The following is a 21,947-nucleotide window of genomic DNA, read 5'->3' as shown; positions in this document are numbered from 1 at the left end:
AACATAAATTACTGAGTCAAAGGGTGACGTACACAGTTCTGTAGGCAATTGAGCTGGTATCACCGAATCCTGTCCAAACGACGGAGTCGTGCATCTGCGACCTTATTTTCTCATGTCCCATCATAACTTACGAACTGTCTTGTGGAAACCTTCATTTTAAACCTGTTGGACTACAATTCTAGGATTAACAGAATGAACACAATAAATGTAAAAGTAATGAGTACAACTGGCGCACCTACCAGTGTGCTGATGAATCAACTGTAATTTGTGTAGGAGAAAACAGGTTTCACCAGGGAAACCAACCCAAAGCACATTTCTAATAATATACTAAACCATTTACACCCCTGACATCACATGCTAATAGACTTACCGGCAATTAGAAAGCCCTGCCTTGTAAGTACCCTGATTACATAACCCGTTACCCTGCACATGCTCGCCTTTCAGTGAGACGTGACGTTAGCACAATGCGTGTCAGGGTTAGTGAATGTTGAAGGCAGTCTGCCCCCTGACTATTCAGGCAACAGTGGTCCTGTAGTCTGAAACTGAACCACTGTACATCAGGTATAGCACTGAGACTCTTAGGCCGGAGTCACGCTGAGTGTTCCTAAAGAAAACGCCAGAGTAGCTGCTGAAGGAAGACATCTGACTCTTATTAGCCAAGTGTTGGACTCGAGCACATCTATTAAGTGTAGAACATGTACAAGCCGACACTTCTGATAATATCAGAAGCTGAGGTTTTAGAATATACTGCTCCTCAGGACATTAGACTCACCTCAGCAGACTCGAACAGAATACTCTAGGAGTACAATGACACATTTACCTGAGAAATTATTCAGCACGTATGCGTGTTGGTAGAGGATTGTGTAATGCCAAAGACTGAGTCAAAATCAGTTTGTTTTTTTGTTTTTATTTAGTTCCAAAAGTACAGTAAAGCCCCACTTAGTAGTTTAAAAATGGGTCCAGATGATCCCAAACAGTCTTGGAATCGGGACAGTCTTGAGCACCCCACACTGGCACTTCCCTTCCACTTTCCCCTTTAAAAGAACAGCAGCCTTCCAGAGACTAGGATCTAGGAGTTAGGTTTGTCTTCCACATTCAGATGAATATCGCTATATGAACTGGGGGCGGGGTGGTTGCTAGACCAACGGCAGGTCAAAAACCCGCTGTGTTCACAGCTGCCCACAGTAGTTATAGAGGAATTTGAGACGCATCGTTCTCTATCACACATTCACCGTAAAATTAAAGAGCAAAACCTACAGTTCATTTCAATGGCACAAAATTCCCTTTGGAGCTAATCGGCCTACAACAAAAGAAATGCAACCGTGGAATTAGTTCAGCAAAAACGGATGAAAGCGAGGGGAGGGCACACTGCGCTGCTGCAGACAGAGGAGGCCATGATCTTGCACGGGGGTCGCGCACGTCGGCAGCGCACGTCGCTGGCTGCAGAAACATGTGCCGCCGTCTGTGACGCCTGTTCTGGTCTCAAGCAGAAACTCAACCGGGCCAGAACACGGAATGGAGGTAACAAGCGGGCCATCAGAGACCTGGTTTATGGAAGCAGACGGCACACACCAAAGGGGCTGGCCGGTACTACGTGAGCAGCATATGGGCAGAATAGCTAGTGGAGGGATCTGTTTCAGTGTCCAAGGTTTAAACTTGGTCCTGCATACAAGAACATGCCAGCCTTTGCTCAACCAGGCCTAAGATGCCCTGACACACATTCCAGGTTCTTGCTCCAGCTCCTGACATGCTGGCCTCGACTCGGCAGCTAGCGATGAAGCCCTCGCCGTGTTTAAAAATGCACCTCTTGCAGCAGGGAGGATGAGAGGTGCAGGGTTATTCCAGGAGCAAGACTGGGGAACGACGGAGCATGCAATTGTTTAACTCTAGCATCACTGCGTTCAAAGCGTTCAGAGATTTACAGCGTGAGAATGGGTGACCCTTTCAATAGCACAGACAGGAAACGGGAGCTACACAGACATCAACACGGAACGAATCAAAACCAACAATAAATAGAATGCAACAAGTCTTCCTTTGTCGCCGGCGTCGTTTCTCTGGAGACGGAGGAATATGTTCAAGCCAAGGTGAGAACTGTGGAGACCAGAAGGAAACAAGGTGAAGGAGAGAGAACACTCGGGTGGACAGTGGGACAGGAGAGCCCAAAAGGGGGACATACCGCTTATAGCTTCCTGAGCAAAGTACTTCACGTCCATGTCTTGGTCCGTGGCCAGTATCTCCAAAACCGGCTTCACCTCTGCCTGCAGGGCACTGCAGAAACACAGCGTTGTGAGCGAGACGCCTGAGAACAGGACGTCGGAGAAAGGGGGAGCGTCTGAGGGACTAACCTGCTGTCTAAAACTGGTCCAATTTTTTGTAGGCATTTGGCTACATTGAAGCGCACATTGGCAACCTGGTCGCTGGCCATCTTTAAGACTACGGGCAACATGTGCTTGGTGGTGATCTCCTGCCCGCATACTTCAGAGAGGGCCTGACACACACACACACAAACGCACAATGATCCTCATGGCAGGAAAGTGCTAAAATATACTACCAGTGGGGCGTGGCAGTTTAAGGCAGGCTAGAACTCACATTGATGCAGAAGAGAGTGGTCATCCTGTGGAGATAGTTGGGGTCGTTTGACATGCTCAGCACTTTGGGCACAATGGTGTTCTGGGCCCATTCTGCACCAAACTTCTCCACCAGCTTCATCAGGTTACAGGTGGCCGCCTCTCGGATGGCGTATACTGAGAATCGGGCACAGGCAGCCGTGAATATTTCAGCTCCAAGACAACATCATTTCTTTTGCAAGGCAGTTAACTCAAGACCCTGGGATTTGACAGAGGGCCTCCTCGGCTGGCGCATTACCAAAGCCATGGGAGAGAGGGATGTCAGACTCACCAGTGTAGTGCATGCATTTGGTTTAAGTACGCTGAGGGAAAACCCAAAGAAAACATGCCAGTGACGTGTGAGAGCATTAGTTTGTCAACTGGTGCAAATGTGCAGATCTCTGTGGTTCAGTCCAAGGCTCCGGGTCTACTGTGCTTATGCTGGAGGCCTGGGCTGAGGGAACAGGGATGTCCACTGAAAATCTCCATACAAAATAACTCTGTTGGCTGCACATGCCAAGTTCTCTGGACCAAAAGCAGACAACTGCATACTTCTGTACCAAACAGTGCGCCAAACCTATTCACAGTTAGTAATCGAAAGGGTGCCTTCACCCTACGCTAGGTAAAAGTGCGTGAACACTGGACACTATTCAATCCCATAACGTCAGGACAGGATGTTTGTGAAGCCGAACCAAACAATACAAAAGAAGTGGTTTAAGTTTAAATACAATGATTATAAAATAATTGATTCAGGTGCAGATTCTTTCTCCTAAATGTTTAATTTTAACATGATGCGTCATAACCTAAGATGAAGATATTTCAGTTATTTGATTAGCAGGAGCTAATGTTAATTGAATAGCTGTTCTAACTGCTCTAGGTTGCCAACACTCAATACCTAAAGACATTTAGATTTTTTCCTTCAGAATCCTTTACACTTGCCGAACTTTAATAGCTCATGAGCGCATTTTTACTTCAGCGCATCAATTCAACCGTTTTTGTCATGAAGAGATGGCGTGTCCCCGAAACGTTTCACACCAAGACTCTACATACGATGGACGGTACGTCACTGTTGAGTCGCGTTGTGAATTTTTGAAGCTACAAAGATTTTTAATGCCAACATGCACGTTTCCATGTGGTGTGCTTGCGCAGTAGAGCCTGAGTAAACAAACAATACGCTCTTCTAACATTAGCTACGGAGGTCGCTAGCTAGCTTGTTTGCTAAAACACTAGCAAACTGACCCAAAAATATTGCTTTAATTCAAAAATGCCAAATTGTCAATAACGACCAAGTTTAAAAATAATTAAATAAATAAAGCCCATCGCTGTCAATTACCTCATGGCCACACCCCTTTAAGTATAATCAAATAGATATAAATCCTGTTCTTCTTGAAGAAAAATATTGGGAGAATAAAGTGAGGGGACCTAACAAAATTGACAGAACACACTTGCCAAGTAAATTGTTCAATGTGTAATTAGAAAAGAAAGTTTGTCGTCTGAAGCGGTCTCTTACATGAGAATGAGTGTGGTTAAAAGTTGTACCACAGCCAACCACTAAAGGGCGTAAGACACATAGTAGCTTCCCCTGTCATCCAGTCTATTTGTATATACACACAATCTATTTTCGACAGTGATTTGAAAGCAGCACCAAGTATGTCGTGAGAATTTGATGTATTACCATTACAAATAAGTGCGTAGTGCGCAATACCCAATTTCGGACGTAGCCTACGTACTCTGACTAAAGTAGCCCATCCACTTTGGTACCTTTCAAGGATCTGTTTACAATATTAATGCAGGACATGAGTATCAATTCATCAACATGACCTTAGACATGAGTCTAAAATGAGACATGGACCAGTAAATTATTAAATCACTCAGCTTCAGGTGACACAAACACAAATGATCAGAAATAATTCAAGCGAAAATAACTAGCAGCACTGAACAGAGGCACAGCAAATGCGCTGGAGTGAAATCTTGTTTCCGAATCCTCCAGCGAGAAAGTGAAGCTGACACACAGACGAACAAGGACACCGCGAGCACGGACCACACAACAGCTGTGAGGCGAGCAATTAGGGGTTGGGGCGTGCGTGAGACAACGAGTTATAAAAGCAAGAAACAAGTAAAGAAAAACTGATGAGGAAATGAACCAAAGAGAGCAAGACATTGGCGAACGAGTGTTAGACGCAGGGAGGAGAGAAGGACGAGGTGAGGACAGGGGTTTCCGTAGAGCTGCAGGATTCCTGTCAGAAGTTAGTCAAGAGCAGACAGGAGAGCACAGCGCACCTCCTCATCTCCCCCACGCCTCCCGCTCCTCCGGCAGGGCAGCAGGCAAGGAGCAGGACTACCGGAGCTCCAGAGCCTCACCCCGACGGCTGCACCGAGCTAAATAAACCACTCGGCGAGACAAGGGTCCCCCAGGGCTTTGTATCACCCAGTACTGACGCCACCGAAGGAAAACTCACCGTGGTCCACCAGCCAGGCCATACACAGAGAGTTCAGCTTCTCATCAAAGAACTCCACTCCCTACGTAGGCAAAGAGAGAGAAAACAAAGCACTCATCTCACCAATCAGCTAAAAATACCACACTGAACAAATGCCAAAAGCAAAGCAAAGGTCCATTGTCCCGTATTCTTCTCAAGGCTAAAGATGAGTGAGGTACCAGTAAGAGGTGGAATAAAAACATACAGACAAGCTAAACACAAAAAGAGCCACTTATGGTTACCATGTTTAATTAAGGTGACTGCACAGCTCAGGTGTGAAAGGAGAGCACCACTCACCAGCTGGCCTGCTAGGAGCGGCATGTACTCGATGATGGCCAGGCGCACCCTCCATTTGGCGTCCTCGGCCAGCTCCACGATGGCAGGGAGCAGAGACTGGGAGAGCTGCCGTATGCCTATCACCTCGTTCACACAGTCCAGGTTGGAGATGATGTTCAGGCGCACCTCGGGACACTGTAGGTGTCGACCCAGTTAAAGACTCTGGCACGCCGCATTTGTTAATTCACTGAAGCATCACTATAAAGACCTGAACGTGGGGCTGCTTTTTCACACAAGAATGGTGATGATGACACCAGATCCTTCTGGCGTTAAACTTAGCTCGTCTAGAACAGCAGATTCTGGTGACATTGCTCTCCAAGTAAAGCTCGTGTACGGTCCGTTAAAAAAACAAATCAAACCAAAAAGTCTTTGATATTTCCTTAAAAGGCTGCTGGAGGATTGTGGTCATGATATCGTTCGAGCTCATCCGTATAACGATGCGAGACCTTAGATGGCTTTCTCCCAAAAGTGCTATTGTGAAGAATGAGACGACTCCAAACATCATGCTCGCTACTCGAGCGCAGCGTTATGCAGGAGGGGCCAGGATGAACCCCACAGGACATAATCTGCTCATTTCACATCTAAACACTATCCAAGCCAATGTTTGACATTCAAGAGGACAGCAATAAAACAGAAGAAGGAGAAAAACACAAACGCTCGGGACTCCGCCGCCTCGCCTAAACGTCTCGATTGTGGCAGGCCATAAAACTTTGGTAGGGTCAAAGGCCGCAAACTCTAACAGCAGGGAGAAAATGACAGTCTCGTGAAATATGTTTTAAGGGTTGAACCCTGTGTTTGGGGTAGCGCTGGGAGCACGGAACTTTCCCGTAGCCCAGTTTTTCCCCAAACAGTGCCTTAATGGGCTGGAACATCATTCAGCATACAACAATCAGGGGCTCCAGGGAGGAGGAAAACTGTCCCACAGGCTCAAGAACAAGGTGGCACTAAACCTGCCAATTCGCATCTGTATGGAAGTAAAACTAAACCAGAGAGTAATTCTAATAATTCATCTGCCACTGGAGGGTCCAACCAAACGATAGGGACATGGACAGAAAACACTGGAATTAAGTTGTTGCGTACTGTGTGCTGTGCCTTGTAGCACACTAAAATATACTAGTCAGTCCTTGTTACATTTAAAGACTGGTCTGTGTGATTTTCACCCAAATTGACTTTTGTTCACTTTTCTTCATGTACATACTGCTTGGTGATGCTCACACCGATAAAAAACAAGGTCAATATCTGTATTGCCAAGGCCAATACTGCGATAACAATTAAGAAATAATATATTGTTCCACCCCTGCACGGAAACGGATCAAGACAAGAGAAACTGACACAGAGAGAGAGAGAGAGAGAGAGAGAGAGAGAGAGAGAGAGAGAGAGAGAGATTGAATGCTTGGAGCGGGTGGGCAAGGGGCCAGGTGTTTTACCTCGTCCTTCAGCTGGGCCAGGAAGAGGGGGAGCAGATGCTCCACTGTGTTGTCCTTGCCCAGGATGGTGGAGAGGCCCATGATGACAGAGGCCAGGGCAGACTTCACATGCTGATTTGTGTCCGACACCAACTCCTGGCGGAGCAGAGGGGAAGAAAATTTATCCAATTCATTCCCAAGAGGTTGTAATCATGAACAAGCTGATTACTTTCATCATCTGGCCGAGGAGAAGAGAGAGAAAAACTCAACAACATTTCATTAGAAGTCATTACAGTGCCAGTGATGTTACTTGGAAACGATTTCAAACCCAGAAAAAAAGGGGGGAAAAAAAGCACGTTATTTACATGTACATCTAATTCTCGGGCCTCACCAGGCCACTGAAACACTACGTTTAAATCAGTTTTGTTGACAACGTAAGCTAAAAAAAAAATGTTTACAGCAGGAATGAATCACACTTACATAAGCGACCTAATGAATAACCAACATCAGACACGGGAGCTCTAGGACCAGACGTGACCATCCAGTACCGAGCATGCATCTACAGCTCCTGTTTAAAGCCAGTAACAAGCTGTCCAATTCTTTCATTCACACAGACCGAGGGGTGGCGTTAACAGGCACTTATAGGACGACTGCCTCACCCGAGAGACTATTTAACGGGGTCTTAGGGTCATCAGATTAAGCTCAGGTTTGAAGTAATGTTATGCCACTACCTCTCCACTCAAAGCAAAGGAACCACATAGAGAGTTACCGTCATCACTTCAGGATCCAGCATGAAAAACATGCCAAATCAGATTTCCCTGAATTAACCTTTTTTGCTGAATCTTCCTAAATAATAAAATGGTGAAGAAGTGGTTGAGAGAGGTCAGCTGACATCAGTGAAACATGTTTTAGTCACGTTTCTCCAAGCCAAAACATGCTGAGGGGAACAACAACTTAACAGAACTTTCTCGCGCTCTCTCATTTTAAACTCTTGGCAGCTTAACCAACAAACAAGCAGCAGAAACGCATCTCCTGAATAAATAATGTCATAGTGAATATTACACGGTATGAATGCACTGCCCAGCAGTTCTAAACTGCCTTTAAACACAGTGCAATTAGAACTTTCCAAACGCCCTGTTACACGACTATAAATAAAGCAAACATTCCTGCACCAGTGACACATTGGCAACTCTCTCATCATCTTCCAGAAGGCAGGAAGTCTGACCCAGAGGAACCTGAAGAAATATGTTCTCTCACGATCAGTCCCAGAAGAACCTAGAGAAGTATGTTCTCCCATGATCCAACCCAGAAGAACCTGGAGAAGTATGTTCTCCTATGAGCCATCGCAGATGAACCTGGACAGGTTTGTTCTCCCATGATCTGACAAAGAGCCAGGACGAGAGAGCCGGTAGGTCTAGCCACCAGTCATTGAAACAAAGTGTTCAAATACGGTTTATTAGCTTACAACAGACATAATGTACCTAATATTGGAATTATATTTGTTGCCTTGGAAACATATGCTCATGAAATCTAATGCAATCAAGTGCAAAATGAAGCCACAACTTTCCACTATCTGACAGATAAGGCAGGTGATCTGTCACCTGATCCCAGGCTGATCCCAACCTGTGGAAATAAAACTGCCATATAGGACTATGCTATCACAACAGTGACCCCTGCTGGCCAGTTAAAACTCGACTGATGAAACTGTCAGTGATCTTAGGATGGTTGTAAAGGGGGTGCAGGTGGAGGAAATGCAGTAAACATGCACATTTGAACATCTATGATCATTGATGTGACCATAAATATGAGATGGTAAACAAACAGGAACTTAAGAAAAACGCAGCATGAAGGCCACAAACACAGGCCAAAGGTAACAATCACCCCTGAGTCGACAGTTTGAACGGTAATCACCTTGCGTCGACAGCGTACCCTGCCCTGGGAAGGCCATTAAAACACCTCTGTCTTTATGACAGATCTGCTGGATATCACGAGTTACAACACCATTAGCACCAAAATCCGGGAGGTCCATCAGTCAAAAACAAGGCCGAGTTACAACGCCTTTCCCCTCTTGTGGTTCTCCCCGACTACCGCTACGTTGGTCGACATTGCAGTAACGCGCGGCCCCGCTGGCAGGAGGATGAGGGAACTCTACCTTGACACAAGGCAGCACATGGGTCATGATGATCGTCTCCCGGCTGTCCTCCGGCAGGTTTTCGCAGAACTCTGTTTAGGGAAGAGACCCCACAGAAGATGAAGCCTACACCAAACCCAGATCCTCACTTCTGATTGGACCCGGCCCTGGCATCACCTCTCCCTCACCTTTGACCTTATTGGCTGCTGCAGCCCGCACCTCTGCCTCACAGTCTTTCAGAAGGTTCTGGAACGCAGGGACCAGGTCGTTCTTGGTGATCTCCGGACCAACTGCCTTTTGCAGCTTTGAGCCCAAAACCCCCCCCCAAAAAAACAAAGCAATCAGCTAACATGATATTGGACAGAGCTAACATCATCCAGCTGTGGAATAAATAAAAGACAAAGTCAGCGAATCATCTTTGAATTCCCACCTCGGAGAACTTGTCCGCCACCATGTAGCGCACCCTCCAGGACTTGTCCTCGGCGGCCTGGCGTAGGGTGGGCATCACCAGAGCCTCCAGGTCCTCCTGGGGCAGCAGCGTGGCGATGCTCACGCACGCCTCCACGGCCAGCAGCCGCACGGAGTCCTGCTTAACAGCACAGACAGCCTTTCTGCTCCATACTACAGTACGCACAGTACCACCACAAGGTTAAACTGGATGTTGTTAAATGTAATCCTCAAAATTCAAGAAACATTCTGAATATAAAACAACTCAACTGATGCTTTCAGGACTGAGCACGTGTAAAGTTGTGCTCCTGCTCCTTTAACGTACGGCACATGTCCACACAAGACCCCTCTCTACTCCAGTACATGATGGGAATGTGCCCAGTTACTCTCTCAGGGCCCTGCGTTTTCTCTCATTGTCCTCTGAGCTCATGGGAAATCAAATACAAGATGTGGCACGTGTTGCCAGGGCAACCACCAGTGGGACTGTCGTGCACATGCAGGGACCAGTGATGATTTGGGCAATGTGGAGGGATTTAATCACTACTGTGTGTGTGTGTCTGCGCAGATGGGCCTTACAGAAGAACTGACCATGACCTTTGTGCTGACTCTTTAGCCTCACGTTCACATGAGCATTTTTATACTCTCTCTATCTATCTATCTATCTATCTATCTATCTATATATATATATATATATATATATATATATATATATATACATACACACACACACAAATTGCTGAATAGAAAACATTTCAAGAAAAATTTCCACAATTTTGGAAAAAAAATGTTTATACTCATTTGAGGTATTTATAGGCAACAAGTGATTCAAATACATTTTTTAAATAAATAGCAATGTTGTGAATGGCAGTGTTACTTAGTTGATTGGTCTGAATACCTTTCACACCGATCTTAATTTGAGTTTTAACACACTGAAATTAAGCACCTAAGGGCTGCACACAAGCCTTCAGCTGCACAGCTGCGCCCAAAGAGGAGAGTCTATTAGTGAGGTCAAATGTATCACACTGGCCTGCTGCCAGCACACTCTCATCATCCTCACTGTGGAAAGCAGGAAATATGGTCTCTCGTGACCCAACACAAAAATTCAGATCTACACAGCCAAGCTCCACCCAATTCCATGGCTTTCCTGTGACATTAAGTAGTTTACTTGCTTCAACCAAGTTTTTAAACACAACACAAACCCATATTTCACATTAAATTTGTTGTCATTTTGAATATATAATAACAAGAGTTTAATGAGCAAAGTGATAAGTGCATCCAGGCAGCAGTGTAGTACTGGTCAAAGGAGGCGCACAAACGTACTGGGAACCGAGCCGCTATGTCTGCATGGCTGTCACGTTTAGCTACAGGTCACTCCTCCAAAGAGTGAGTGAAAAGTTCATAGCAGATGTACGCACTAAATAATTACAAAATTACCATGACAAACTAGAGCAGGGAGACGCCATACCACATTTACACTAAAACTATTGTGTGTGAATTTTGCCTGGACTTCATGGAACCCTGAGATTTCAGGTTGCGTGAGGGTGTGTGTACCTGCTCATCAGACGCCAGCGCTGTGAAAAGGGGAATGATGTCACTCTTAACGTAGTCCAGTTCCAACACTTTGGCAAACTCGCCCAGTTTAGAGGCAGCCGCACGCCGCACCATGGGGGTGTCGTCCGAGCAGAGGGTGCGGAAATGCCTGCGAACGCGCGCACGCGCGCGCGCACACACACACACACACACACACACACACACACACACACACACACACACACACACACACACACACACACACACACACACACACACACACACACACACGTCACCCACCTCTCCAGCCTGACCGCACGGCGGCTCCGCGGCTGCACTTACTGACGAATCTCGGCCTTGACGGTGCTGGAGACGCGCGGGTAGCAGACGCTGAACAGGCCGCAGGCGGAGGTGCGGGAGGTGAACCAGTCTCCGCACGCCAACCGCTTCACCAGCGGCTCAAAGTGCACCTCCAGGTCCACAGGCGAGTGCTCCTGAGAGATCTTACGCAGAGACTCCACGGCCTTGTCCCGCACCACCGTCTCCTCCACGGTGGCCAGGCTCTCCAGTGGCGGCTGAGGACGTGGGGAGAGGGGACACACTGGGCTAAGACATCCAGAAGACATCCTGACCGCAACTCTTTCATTACTAAATGCACCAACCGGTCGCTGTGAACCAACACAACTCCTGTGACTCAGTTACAGGCACTAAGGAAGAAGCTGACAAGTTAGAATAGTTAAAAGCTGAAATATCTTGGAAAAAAAGAAAATAGGAAAAGAAGAGACTGAAAAGCCAGCAAAATTAGCAACAACATTCAAAATACACGTGCAAGGCTGCACACGTAAAACTCTCCTTAAAACCAGAAAGTTCCGATTTCTACAGGTTGCAGAGTACAGAGCTGATCTGCGATATGGTGGATTATGGACAGAGAAGACACTCTGATGAGGAATAAAAAGACATACAAGCAAATCATAATAATGAGACTTAAGCAGCTTCTGGAGCTGCTCACTGAACTCTGGGTGATGTAACTAAACACAGGGTAATATAAAGCACATTAAACCACTGCTGGTGGGTTTACTAAAATATATGTCCATAATCAGTTTGATGTGTCAATATTCAGCAAGACAGTGACTCAAATCCCATTGCTATGGAAACCAAGGAACTGCATCAGCCAAGTCGTGTTTACCAGGGAGGAAGAACCCCTTAACATGACCACGAACCAGAAATACCAGTGTCTTGGTAAAGCACGTCAGAAATCTTAAAATAAAAAGGGTAACGCAGATATGTGTAATTAAATATATGCTAGAACTCCAAAGTAATTTGCTAATCCAAAATGCTGTGTGCTGACAAAAAAAAAAAGAACAACTCCAGAATTGTAAAATACGTTTGATCTTAAAGGAGCCCTTACCAGGAGGCAGTGCACATACTCCGGCCCACCGACTAGCACTGTGAAACTCCCCAGCTGCTCAGCCAGAGCCAGTAGCACCTCGTCCTCGTCGTAAATGGTGTCTGCACGAGGAGAAAGGAGAAAGACTCTGAGCACCGTACTTATACCCTCACCTCAGTCACACAGGGCATCAGTGTCTTTAGCCGGGCGGTGCTGTGCATACCGGTGAGGAAGGGCAGCAGCTCGGTGCGGGTCCTCTCCACACCCAGCGCCAGAGCAATAGTGGACAGCTTTTTAATGCTGTTCAGTCGCAGCTACAGGTAGAGAAAAGAGGGAGTGTGAACATTTGCATTTAACTGAAGACCTGGAAAAATGCTCAGGCGTGGCATTCTGGAACCCGGTCTGAAAAACAGGAACGCAGTTTTTAAACGTGGAGTAAATTCTGCATGGTTTAGCACGCATACTGCCACAATGACAGGGTTCCCTGAGGACACCTTGGCACAAAGATTGTGCTTAAATGTTAGACTGGGCACGACCTCGCTCAGTAAAGACGAGATTAACTACAACTGGGAGAGTGCTTAATGCAGAACACTTAGACCAATACACTGTTCTGTGTGCCATCTGTGAAGCAAGATTTAAAAAGATAATGAAAATAAATACAACAACAAAATTAGAAAACCCTGTTACGTGAGATACGGCTGTACACATCAAATTGCTGATCTTGATTACAGATTTATTCTTCATTATTCTCTGTGACCCAAAAATTACCCTTAAAAGTTGGCTGTACAAGCCCTGGAGAGTGATGTCGTATAATGACCTGCGTAAAGCAAGACCATGTCGAATATCTTAACCCAGTGTAATCCGTTTGAAGGTTTGGGGGTTATTTGTGGTTTTCATTGCTTTGCATTTTATTTCTGTTTTTCTTTATTTCACTTCGATTCATTTCTATATTCTTCTTGTCTTTGCCAAGCTTACAAAATAGTACATAGATTCAATAATAATAATAAGAAAATTATTATTATTATTATTATTATTATTATTAATAATAATAATAATAATCAAAAGCTCATGTATACTGAATATTTATTTGCACAAACTCCCATGCGGCTTTACTGATGTTCTTATGACGCTTGTAAGGCTGCACAAAGGCTTTAGGAGAAGGATGTTCTCTAACGGAGCCTGGGTGGATGAAGGACCACTGCGCTGGCACACAGAGCAAATGTGCAAACGGCCTTTGAGTTTACAAATCTTTCGCGTTTCCTCCATACACAAGGCTCGCTGTAGAAAGCGCAGATATTGCGGAACACCACCGGGGTACACCGGCTCAGACTAACGTTTGCGTAAAACACACACACACACACACACACACACACACACACACACACACACACACACACACACACACACACACGGTAAGCCGGGATTGTAGCTAACAAACACACCACGTACATGTACAACAACGATGCGGACATAAAACTGATAACGTTTATAATGACATCGAGATAAACAGGCGGTTGGCTCCGTTCCTCAGCATGAACCGATCCCCTTTGTATTAACTTATCTTATCTTATCTTAGATTAGCTTATTTTAGCTTAGCTTATCTTATTTTAGCTTATCCTACAGAAGGCCGACACCGACACTAGCTAAAGCTGCCTGCCGTTCACGCGGGATTTACTCATTCAACACGCATCGCATTTTAAAGCAAGAAAAGACCGCAGCTCGGTTTCCTGGCTTACCTGAACATCTTCATTCCTTAATTCGTCGATCAAAACCGCAATGGGGTACAGAGAATCATCTCCCTCCGCTCCTGCCATCTTGGACTCCGAATGCGCTGGGTTGGTTTCCGCCTGTACTGCGCAGGTGCTAAAATGTTCCACAAACACGTGGGAAAAATCCGCCAAAATAAAAGACTCATGGAGCAAATGACGAGCAGTAATTTAAAAACTGAAATGCAAACATATCGAGGGTACATGTTTCCTTGTGGTTAAATGGCAGCATCCCTATTTTCAATGCTTAATTATAAAGGATTATATTTATTTTAAAAAATAAAGAAAAAACAAACAGCATATACAAAATAAATAAGCAAACATTAAAATTCTAAAATTATATAGCAAAATTGTGAGGAAGCAAAAATAATAAAAGACAATGCTTACAATGATTCTTTGCAGGGCTAAATTGTTATATATCCAAGTTGGACAATTGGACATAAATATCAATGTTCCCCTTTACTGGTTAGTCTCTTTTTATCACAATGTCCCAGTACTATCCAGTAATATAAACTGCTATTCAAATGTTTGAAACTTGATGTAAAAAGAGTGAAAATTCAGTATTAAAAGGCACTGACAATCGCAGAACTAAGAGCATTTTTTCCAAACATAATAAGGAAATTAAGTTCAACCAATAAAACAATCAGTATGAGGCGAGCAGTGACATTCGGTGGCATTTAGACAGACAAGGGCGGGCCATTCTTCCCTCTCAGTCAAGACTTTGCAACATTTGTGGGAGCATTTAGTTATGGCTGAGATTAAAGCATTCGTATCGCTCGCCACAGTTTCCTAGTTATGGAGATCAGATTCTGCAGAATCGTGATACCAGCAGTCATGGCTACAAGATAACAACTGCATGAGTCATGCAGTCATAGATTACCAGACATCATAACCTTTCTACTTCACAGAGTGAGGGGTTGTCAGGGGCCTAGACGCAGAAGGGGGTGCTGTCGGCTGGTACTAATCACGGCGCCGCAGACATCAAACCTCTCCTCCCTCACAGCATGTACCCTCTGACCCAGACCTGCTGTCTGTGAAACTTTATACTTCCCTTCACATGGCTCCCTCATACTCCCCCGAGCTTATACACATCAGTGCGCAGTTCCTGTAGCCCCGCCCTCTCCGAGGCCGGGGTGTGCCGAGGACGTCGCACCCTTGAGTTTATGCAACGTTCGGCTGTGTTCCTTCATCTGCCTTCCTGCTCCTCCGGTGTTTAGGAACATTCCGCTCTCAGATGGAGTGCATGGGGTTTAAACACAACCATGAAAGAAAGACAAAAATCTCTAGCTCACACACGTTGATGGTTTATGAACTATGCAATTAATTCGGCACAATAGTATACAAATTACAGTTTAGGCTAGAGATGGGGGAAAAAATTACAGGGATATTGAAAACTGGTCTTTTCTCTGCATTAGAATTATTCCTGGAGCCACACGTTTACTTGTTCCTCATGTATAAGTGTTACTTAATGTTCCTGCCGTGACGAGGGACATAGATTGCTGAATGTAGCCTACTTCTTCTTCCCTGTTTGCCTTATTACCTTGCAGAGAACATTTGTTCTCCAAATTACTCTGTTTTTTGTTCTTTTCCCCTAATGCATTGCTCCTAAACTATCTATGAAAGAGCCTCGAAGAGCAATTTTCTTCAATTTTACAATGTCGTTTTCTCAGCATGGTCTCCCATTACTGAGGTTTAACTTTGCAAATGGCACAAAGTACTCAGGATGAGATGAAGGGGAAGACGAAGACGAAGGTCAGGTGTGTTGGCTCAGACTCATACCATCAGCAGGGGAGCCTGTTGGGTCCCTGTTAACCTCTTGCTATTGGCAGAGTGCTTTTTTTTTCTACCTAAATGTCCTGGTGTAGAAGGTAGGACAAAGCTGTTTATCAACCTGCAGGATCTTGACTGAAAAATAGGTCTCTCACATGCAGCAAGTCAATGCCTCCCAGGTCACAAATGCTGTCAAAATTGGCAACAGCCAATGCACTGAGGCACAGGGGAATCATAGCTAGGTATTCTGACACGGATAAACCCATCACTCAAAATGATCACGAATTCCTGACCTGTGTAACTGTAATGCTTACAGTCTGTCCCTTGAAGCTAATTCTTTTTCTGCCTTAAAAATGTATAAATAAAAAACAAACAAAGAATATTTCTTAACAATAGCCTATAAAACAGCAGGAAGATAGAAGCAAATCACAACATGGTTTATTCTTAGCGCTTCCTTCCCAACATCAGTGACACCAATAGTGGACTAAAAAGCAACGTGTGTCTGTGCTACGCGGGCATGACCCCACAGGACTGACGAAGACTCTCTTCTTGGTAGAGTTAATAACGATCAAAGAACGCAAGACTAAAATAGAAGGTAAATTAGTGGACGAGACATTAACTTACTGAATTGTTCCTTTAACAGCAATGAGAAAGTGAGTCACCAGTCTGACTGCAAACAGTTATCGGTTGTCTGTGAACCTCAAAGTCTCCCTTATCAGTGTATAAACAACCGCATCATTTCAGTTTATGTTTGGTCTTTCAAGAAAGATGAGAACCTAAATCCCAGTGCCTGAGGGCCACCGTGCCAGGCCATGGTAGGCTGATCTCTCCTCCTCGTGTTTATCAAGATTTTGAAAACAGGGTGCCTGTGTTTGTCACATGAGTGGTGAGTGTTCGTAAGGAGAGACCTGCACCAGAGGTTACGTGAGCAGAGACCTGCAGCTGCATGAGCAGAGCAATCAGCCTGTGGGCTTGCTGTGCTGTTCCACATCAATTACTGCTGCAATTTATCAGCAGAGGCTGAGCTGGCACTCACTGACGTCAAAGTAACGTCCCATAAGGCCATGCATGCGAAGATGGCTGTGAAAAAAAACTGGCTGGAGGACGGGGGCACAAGGCATCTTTCCTCTGCACCCTTTTTTGTAAAGAAATGTGCTGTCGTCGCATGGTGCCCTCAGTGAAAATGTAATAGGAATGAAGGAAAAATACTTTTTGTGTGTTTTCTTATGCAACACCTCCCCCAGGCTGTTATGAAACAGCGTGACTGAATGTCATGTCTGAGCCAAAGATCAGTGTGGCGTTACAAATCCCAGAATGCAACAATATAATGCTCCATTTTCAACACAGATGAAACAATGACAATGATGCTTGCATTAGAGCCATTTATGGGAAGCAATGCCAAAGCATAACATCCAAAAGATGGATCCTTTTTTGTCAAGCTATCATATGCAAATAACATCATCGTACAAGTTAGTATTTGGCCTTTCTGCTCATTTTCTTTAAAGGCAAGATTTCCTTCATTTAAAGAATTTAAATGTCTCACACAAATAATTTTAATACATGCTGTTATTGTTTAATTCGAATATCTCATTAAAAAGATGATCTGAATAGAGGTCCTTTGGTGTGTTGCCTTGCTCATGAAAAAAGCATAACCGGACATTATTCTAGCTCCACGGTGCTCTCCCCGTTTGACCCGTATGCTCTGATCACAGTTGAATTATGAACACGAAACAACTATGATGATGTCATTTCCAGTTCCTGAAAGGTTTAGTTAAAACTACTAGCAGGACTAGCATCACTGTTGGTTTCTCCAAGTCTGGTTCAGGTTTATCATTACATTATAAATCAGCCTACCCTTCTGTCAAATTCTAAATTGCATTAAGTATTTTCCCAGTCCTGAAACACTCTCCTTATCCCTTTATTAGACTTCAAACTTCAGAAGTTGATTTGCAGCCATGTTTGGGTGACTATGGATGTGGTTTAAGACAACCAATCACAGTGTTTAAGCCTATAATGCTCAAGAATTCCACAATTATAAGAGAAATCATTTTAAAAACTGTTCTCCTCCCACAAGAGAGCTTAGAGCCAGCACCACTCAATCACACTACCCTTACAGCCTTTCTAAGGGATAAGGGATCAAACTAGGGCTTTACCTTGGTTATTGGATATCTGAAATATGAATATGGGACTGTGACTGGCTATTCAAGTACAGCTTTTTTGAGAACAGCTGAATACATGGATGTGCATTTAGCATTTACATTTATGGCATTTAGCAGACCCTCTTATCCAGAGCGACTTACAAATGTGCTTTGTCACTTACTCATGGAATGAATACAGTAGGCTAGAGTCCAAAGTACAGTGTAAAAGCTTCATATAGGGACCTGGGCCCTTCAGGTGCTGAGGCTGCATGTGAAACAACAGAGCAAAAGGACAAAATAAGCAACAAATGGTGTTAGACTGAGACTTGATATGAAATGCACAAATTTGTTGTTTTGGAGAAGTCATATCTCTATTATCCTCTACCAGAAATGGTTATGGAGAATGTATTGAAAAATTACTGTCATATATTCTGGATTCCTATCTGAGAATAAAAAACATACTTTTCCTGCTTCTGTTATGAGAAATACCTATTTTGGGTGTGTACATAGTCTGTAAATGAATCTGGGACAAAGTCTGAGCACTGTTACCAGTTCACAATAAGGAAAACAAGACAGAAATGTCACTCCTTCAAATCTGTGACTAGAACGAGTCACACTTCCTGAAGCTGGCTCACGATCACATTACTCAGCACATGTCGTCCAAAGTGTCTCTGGGATATGATCCTCTCTGAAAAGTCCCCAGACAACTCTGGTCAAGGCTCAGCCACACACTGGAGTGTTGAGGAGAGACTCCCAACACTGGGACTTTAGGACTGAGAATCCCAGTTCACTTTCCTTGGCTTTTACACCTCCCAGATCACAACACACAACCAATATCCTGAAAATACTGTCAAAGAGCTGCCACTAAATTTGTCATCATAGCTACAAGTTCAATACCAACCCACACCCATAACTACGTTATTCCAGAATCCAGATCTTTTAGCAGTTATGCCTGATTTTCTGCAAAATGGAATAAAACCGTTCCCATGCAGCCTGTTTTGCTGAGCAGTATGCTGACAATCATGTGTGGTACTGAAAAGAGGTAACCAGACAATCACCTCCAACATAAGCCTTTTAATGCCATTTGATAACAGAGCCTGACAGCTCAGGAGTCTGATAATCTGCAGACTTGTTTTGAGTCACTGTGCCAGGCAGCTAAGCAAGACCAATGTTCATTACCATAGAGACACAATGTTCTCTACCCTGTGTACCCCATGTTTACAAGGAAAGGTGGAAGCCAGTGATGCGGATAATGAGTCTTCAGCACAGAGCTACAGTACACGCAGTACGATCCATGTACAGCCGAGGTAAGGAAACCAAGACAAACAATGAGACGCACAAGTGGGCAAAGCTCTGCTCCATCCAGCAGTCATTACCATGAAAACGGGGAAATAAAAGGGGTTTGGCTCTTACACTAAAGCACTTCACACTTGGCTGTGAGACGGGGAGGGTTTCAACTGTACACAGACCTGTAGAGTTTAGTGCACTCCCTGCTTTAGGAGAACACCCTTCAGTTTGCAAAGAACCTGACAATGAGCTCAGAAAATACAGAACTGGGCAGTTTCACAGCCCTGCAGAAGTGGAGTTTTGCACCTCTTATAAGTAAAATTCCATAACTGGAGTAAATTCCACTTTGCCCCAAGACCTTTGGTAATACAAAGAAGGAGCAAAGCACCTGAACAGCAAACTAAAAGGATAACAAAGGGAGGACCAGTAAAATCCTGTAAGGATTTACAGTGCAAGAGCACCACCTGTTGGGCATTTTCTCACCAAATGAGGAGCATATTCAGCTCTTCTCAGAATACGCCAACTTAGAGACCTAGCCAAAATACACGGAGTACCTTTTTTTTTTTTTTTTTTTTTTAAATAAAAAAAGTAAAGGCTAACACACTGTTCCCTTGACAACCCTGTATATATCCATATGAAAGAAAAATAACTGAGTCTTGGCTAAAAATCATAGAAAATGGTCATGATGTATACAAATACTACAAATCATACAACCACGACAGGATTTTTAAAATATATATATATATATATATATATATATATATATATATATATATATATATATATATATATATATATATATATATATATATATATATGACGACATCATTAAAAGACTAGAAAAACAAACTTGCTTGTCGCCCTGCCAGTAGAAAAGAGTTATCAAGTTTCTTTCGAGTGAGGTATACAGGTCAGGGAGAGGACTCCACAATAACAACCTGCAAATCTAAACATATCTAAACAGTCTGAATCATGTATGTTGAATTCGACATCAGCAGTCTGTACCAAGCTGAGATCAGTGACTTGTACATTCAGTCCTCCGAGTCTTCCTCGGATCTCTCTTCGTTGGCCGATTTCCAGTTTTTCCGTTTTTTCCTTTCAGGCTCTCTGTGGGCGTCTGATGCAGTTCTGTGCTTCTTCCTGTGAGTGCTTTCCGTCCCCGTGTCTGATTCACTAGTGTCTGATTCACTGTTGCCTTCCTCTCTCGCTTGGTCTCTGCGCTTCTTCTTTCGATGGTTGTGCTTGCTTTTGCTGCGCTTCCTCTTCGGTTTCATGCCCAGGCAGTCTGCCAGGCTGCTGTCAGATGCCGTGCCCAGCCCTGCAGACTTCTGCCTCTTCTTCTTTTTCTTCTTCCTCTTAGAGGATTTTCTGGAACTTTTCCGTCTACTAGAGGACATTTTCTCTTTGCCGTTTTTCTGGCTTCGATTGCAGTCAGCCCCTCTGCATTAAAATACCAGACCACATGAACAAAAGGAAGAGAGAGTATTATGAAGCTTGTGTGGCACTAGCAAAACATAAAAGACAACATCAAAAAACTACCTTTGAAGAATTAATGGCATTAAAATGGTTGAACCTTACCCATCTGATTCAAACTGCTCTGGATAAAGCTCCTTAAAACCACTATGACCCCATCTAGGTAGGGAAATAAGATTCCCTAATTTACACATTGTAATTCAAACTGAAAACCAAGTAAATGAAACTATTATTAATACTTGAGAACCTAGCACTGAGCATAAACAATCACCTGTCTGGATCACTGGCCTCAAACTCGTACAGTTTTCGTGTCCAGTATCGAGCCTCTCGTTCATCTCTTTCAGACAGACATTCTCTTTCGCCAAGCCTGTCCCGTGCAGATCCTTCTGAGTCTTCGAAGCATCTGTCACAGTGCATGTTGCCCCTGTGGAAGCACACAGTCGTCAGCATAAAATGGCACTTGGCAGGCACCGACATTAACGGGTTCTATGGTGAGCAGCAGGATGGACTTGAACCTTGCCCAGGGTCTACTCGTCATCCATCTGTGTGATGGGGCGTTAGCAGAAGAGCCCTGTAGCTCCATGTCTCGTAGTTTCCACATCTCGGACTCCTCCTGAATCTTTATTTATTCAACGAACAATAAGCAAACAACGGTAATATCTATAGTACCAGTCACTGGTTTATTTTTCGACAAGTTGATAGAGAAACAATTACATCAGAGACGAACCTTGTTGTGAGCATCTGTGTGTCTGATAACATTTCGAAGCAATACCTTACCCACTGGAACCCTCGACATGACACCCTACAATTATATCACAAATAAGCACAAATTAAAGTAAGTTTTGCAATGAGGCAAGGGCACCGTCTTAAGAAGGAAATACCAAATGAAACATTACGTAGCAAATGTTCAACCAAGCACCAGGTGCTGATTTACCTCTATTCGTTAAGTTTATCAGCTTGTACTGCTGTAAATGACACATTTTTAACCCAGACTCAATCTGAACTCATCTTAGAGAGAAACTCTTTATCCATTACTACACAAGATGAACAAAATGACATAAGTTAGCTAGGGGCTACCAGTTGGCTAGCTAGTTCGGTCAAGTTGTAAGATAGACGACACCTTCGTAGCCACAACTGCTATAATACGAACAGATGTAATTTGTTTAATGTTGTTAAGCAAATACTAAGCTGAG

At 44.2% G+C, this 21,947-nt stretch overlaps 2 protein-coding genes across 5 annotated transcripts in view; both read right to left on the bottom strand.

Moving 5' to 3' along the window:
- Positions 1-887: 887 nt before the first annotated feature.
- On the bottom strand, positions 888-18,244 carry ppp2r1bb (protein phosphatase 2, regulatory subunit A, beta b). Of its 2 annotated transcripts, XM_027013665.3 has the most exons (16): positions 18,177-18,244; positions 14,057-14,183; positions 12,544-12,634; positions 12,342-12,442; positions 11,276-11,508; positions 10,955-11,102; positions 9,387-9,542; positions 9,145-9,259; positions 8,978-9,048; positions 6,847-6,981; positions 5,381-5,554; positions 5,066-5,126; positions 2,590-2,744; positions 2,346-2,488; positions 2,177-2,268; positions 888-2,091 (listed from the first exon to the last, which is right to left on the bottom strand). In XM_027013665.3, the coding sequence occupies exons 1-16, from the start codon at positions 18,227-18,229 to the stop codon at positions 2,075-2,077; spliced, it is 1,872 nt and encodes a 623-aa protein (XP_026869466.2). In that variant the 5' UTR covers positions 18,230-18,244; the 3' UTR covers positions 888-2,074. The 2 variants fall into 2 exon arrangements, with proteins under 2 accessions (XP_026869466.2, XP_081556577.1); XM_081700451.1 differs by lacking the exon at positions 5,381-5,554.
- Positions 18,245-19,947: 1,703 nt separating this feature from the next.
- nkapd1 (NKAP domain containing 1) overlaps positions 19,948-21,947 on the bottom strand; it is a 2,347-nt gene continuing 347 nt past the window's right edge. For 2 of the 3 annotated variants that reach the window (XM_027013640.3, XM_027013641.3), the window contains exons 2-6: positions 21,482-21,556; positions 21,270-21,373; positions 21,026-21,178; positions 20,860-20,913; positions 19,948-20,721 (exon numbers count right to left, since the gene is read on the bottom strand). In XM_027013640.3, coding sequence (XP_026869441.1) covers positions 20,313-20,721; positions 20,860-20,913; positions 21,026-21,178; positions 21,270-21,373; positions 21,482-21,550 — 789 coding nt within the window. In that variant the 5' untranslated portion in view covers positions 21,551-21,556 and the 3' untranslated portion in view covers positions 19,948-20,312. Of the gene's footprint in view, positions 20,722-20,859; positions 20,914-21,025; positions 21,179-21,269; positions 21,374-21,481; positions 21,557-21,688 lie in introns of all 3 variants that reach the window. The other variant, XM_035534258.2, reaches the window with a different exon arrangement.

Source organism: Electrophorus electricus, chromosome 17, assembly GCF_041902795.1.
Source record: "Electrophorus electricus isolate QZ-2024a chromosome 17, ASM4190279v1, whole genome shotgun sequence".
Classification (NCBI taxonomy): Eukaryota; Metazoa; Chordata; class Actinopteri; order Gymnotiformes; family Gymnotidae; genus Electrophorus; species Electrophorus electricus.
This window is presented reverse-complemented; position numbering and strand designations above follow the sequence as displayed.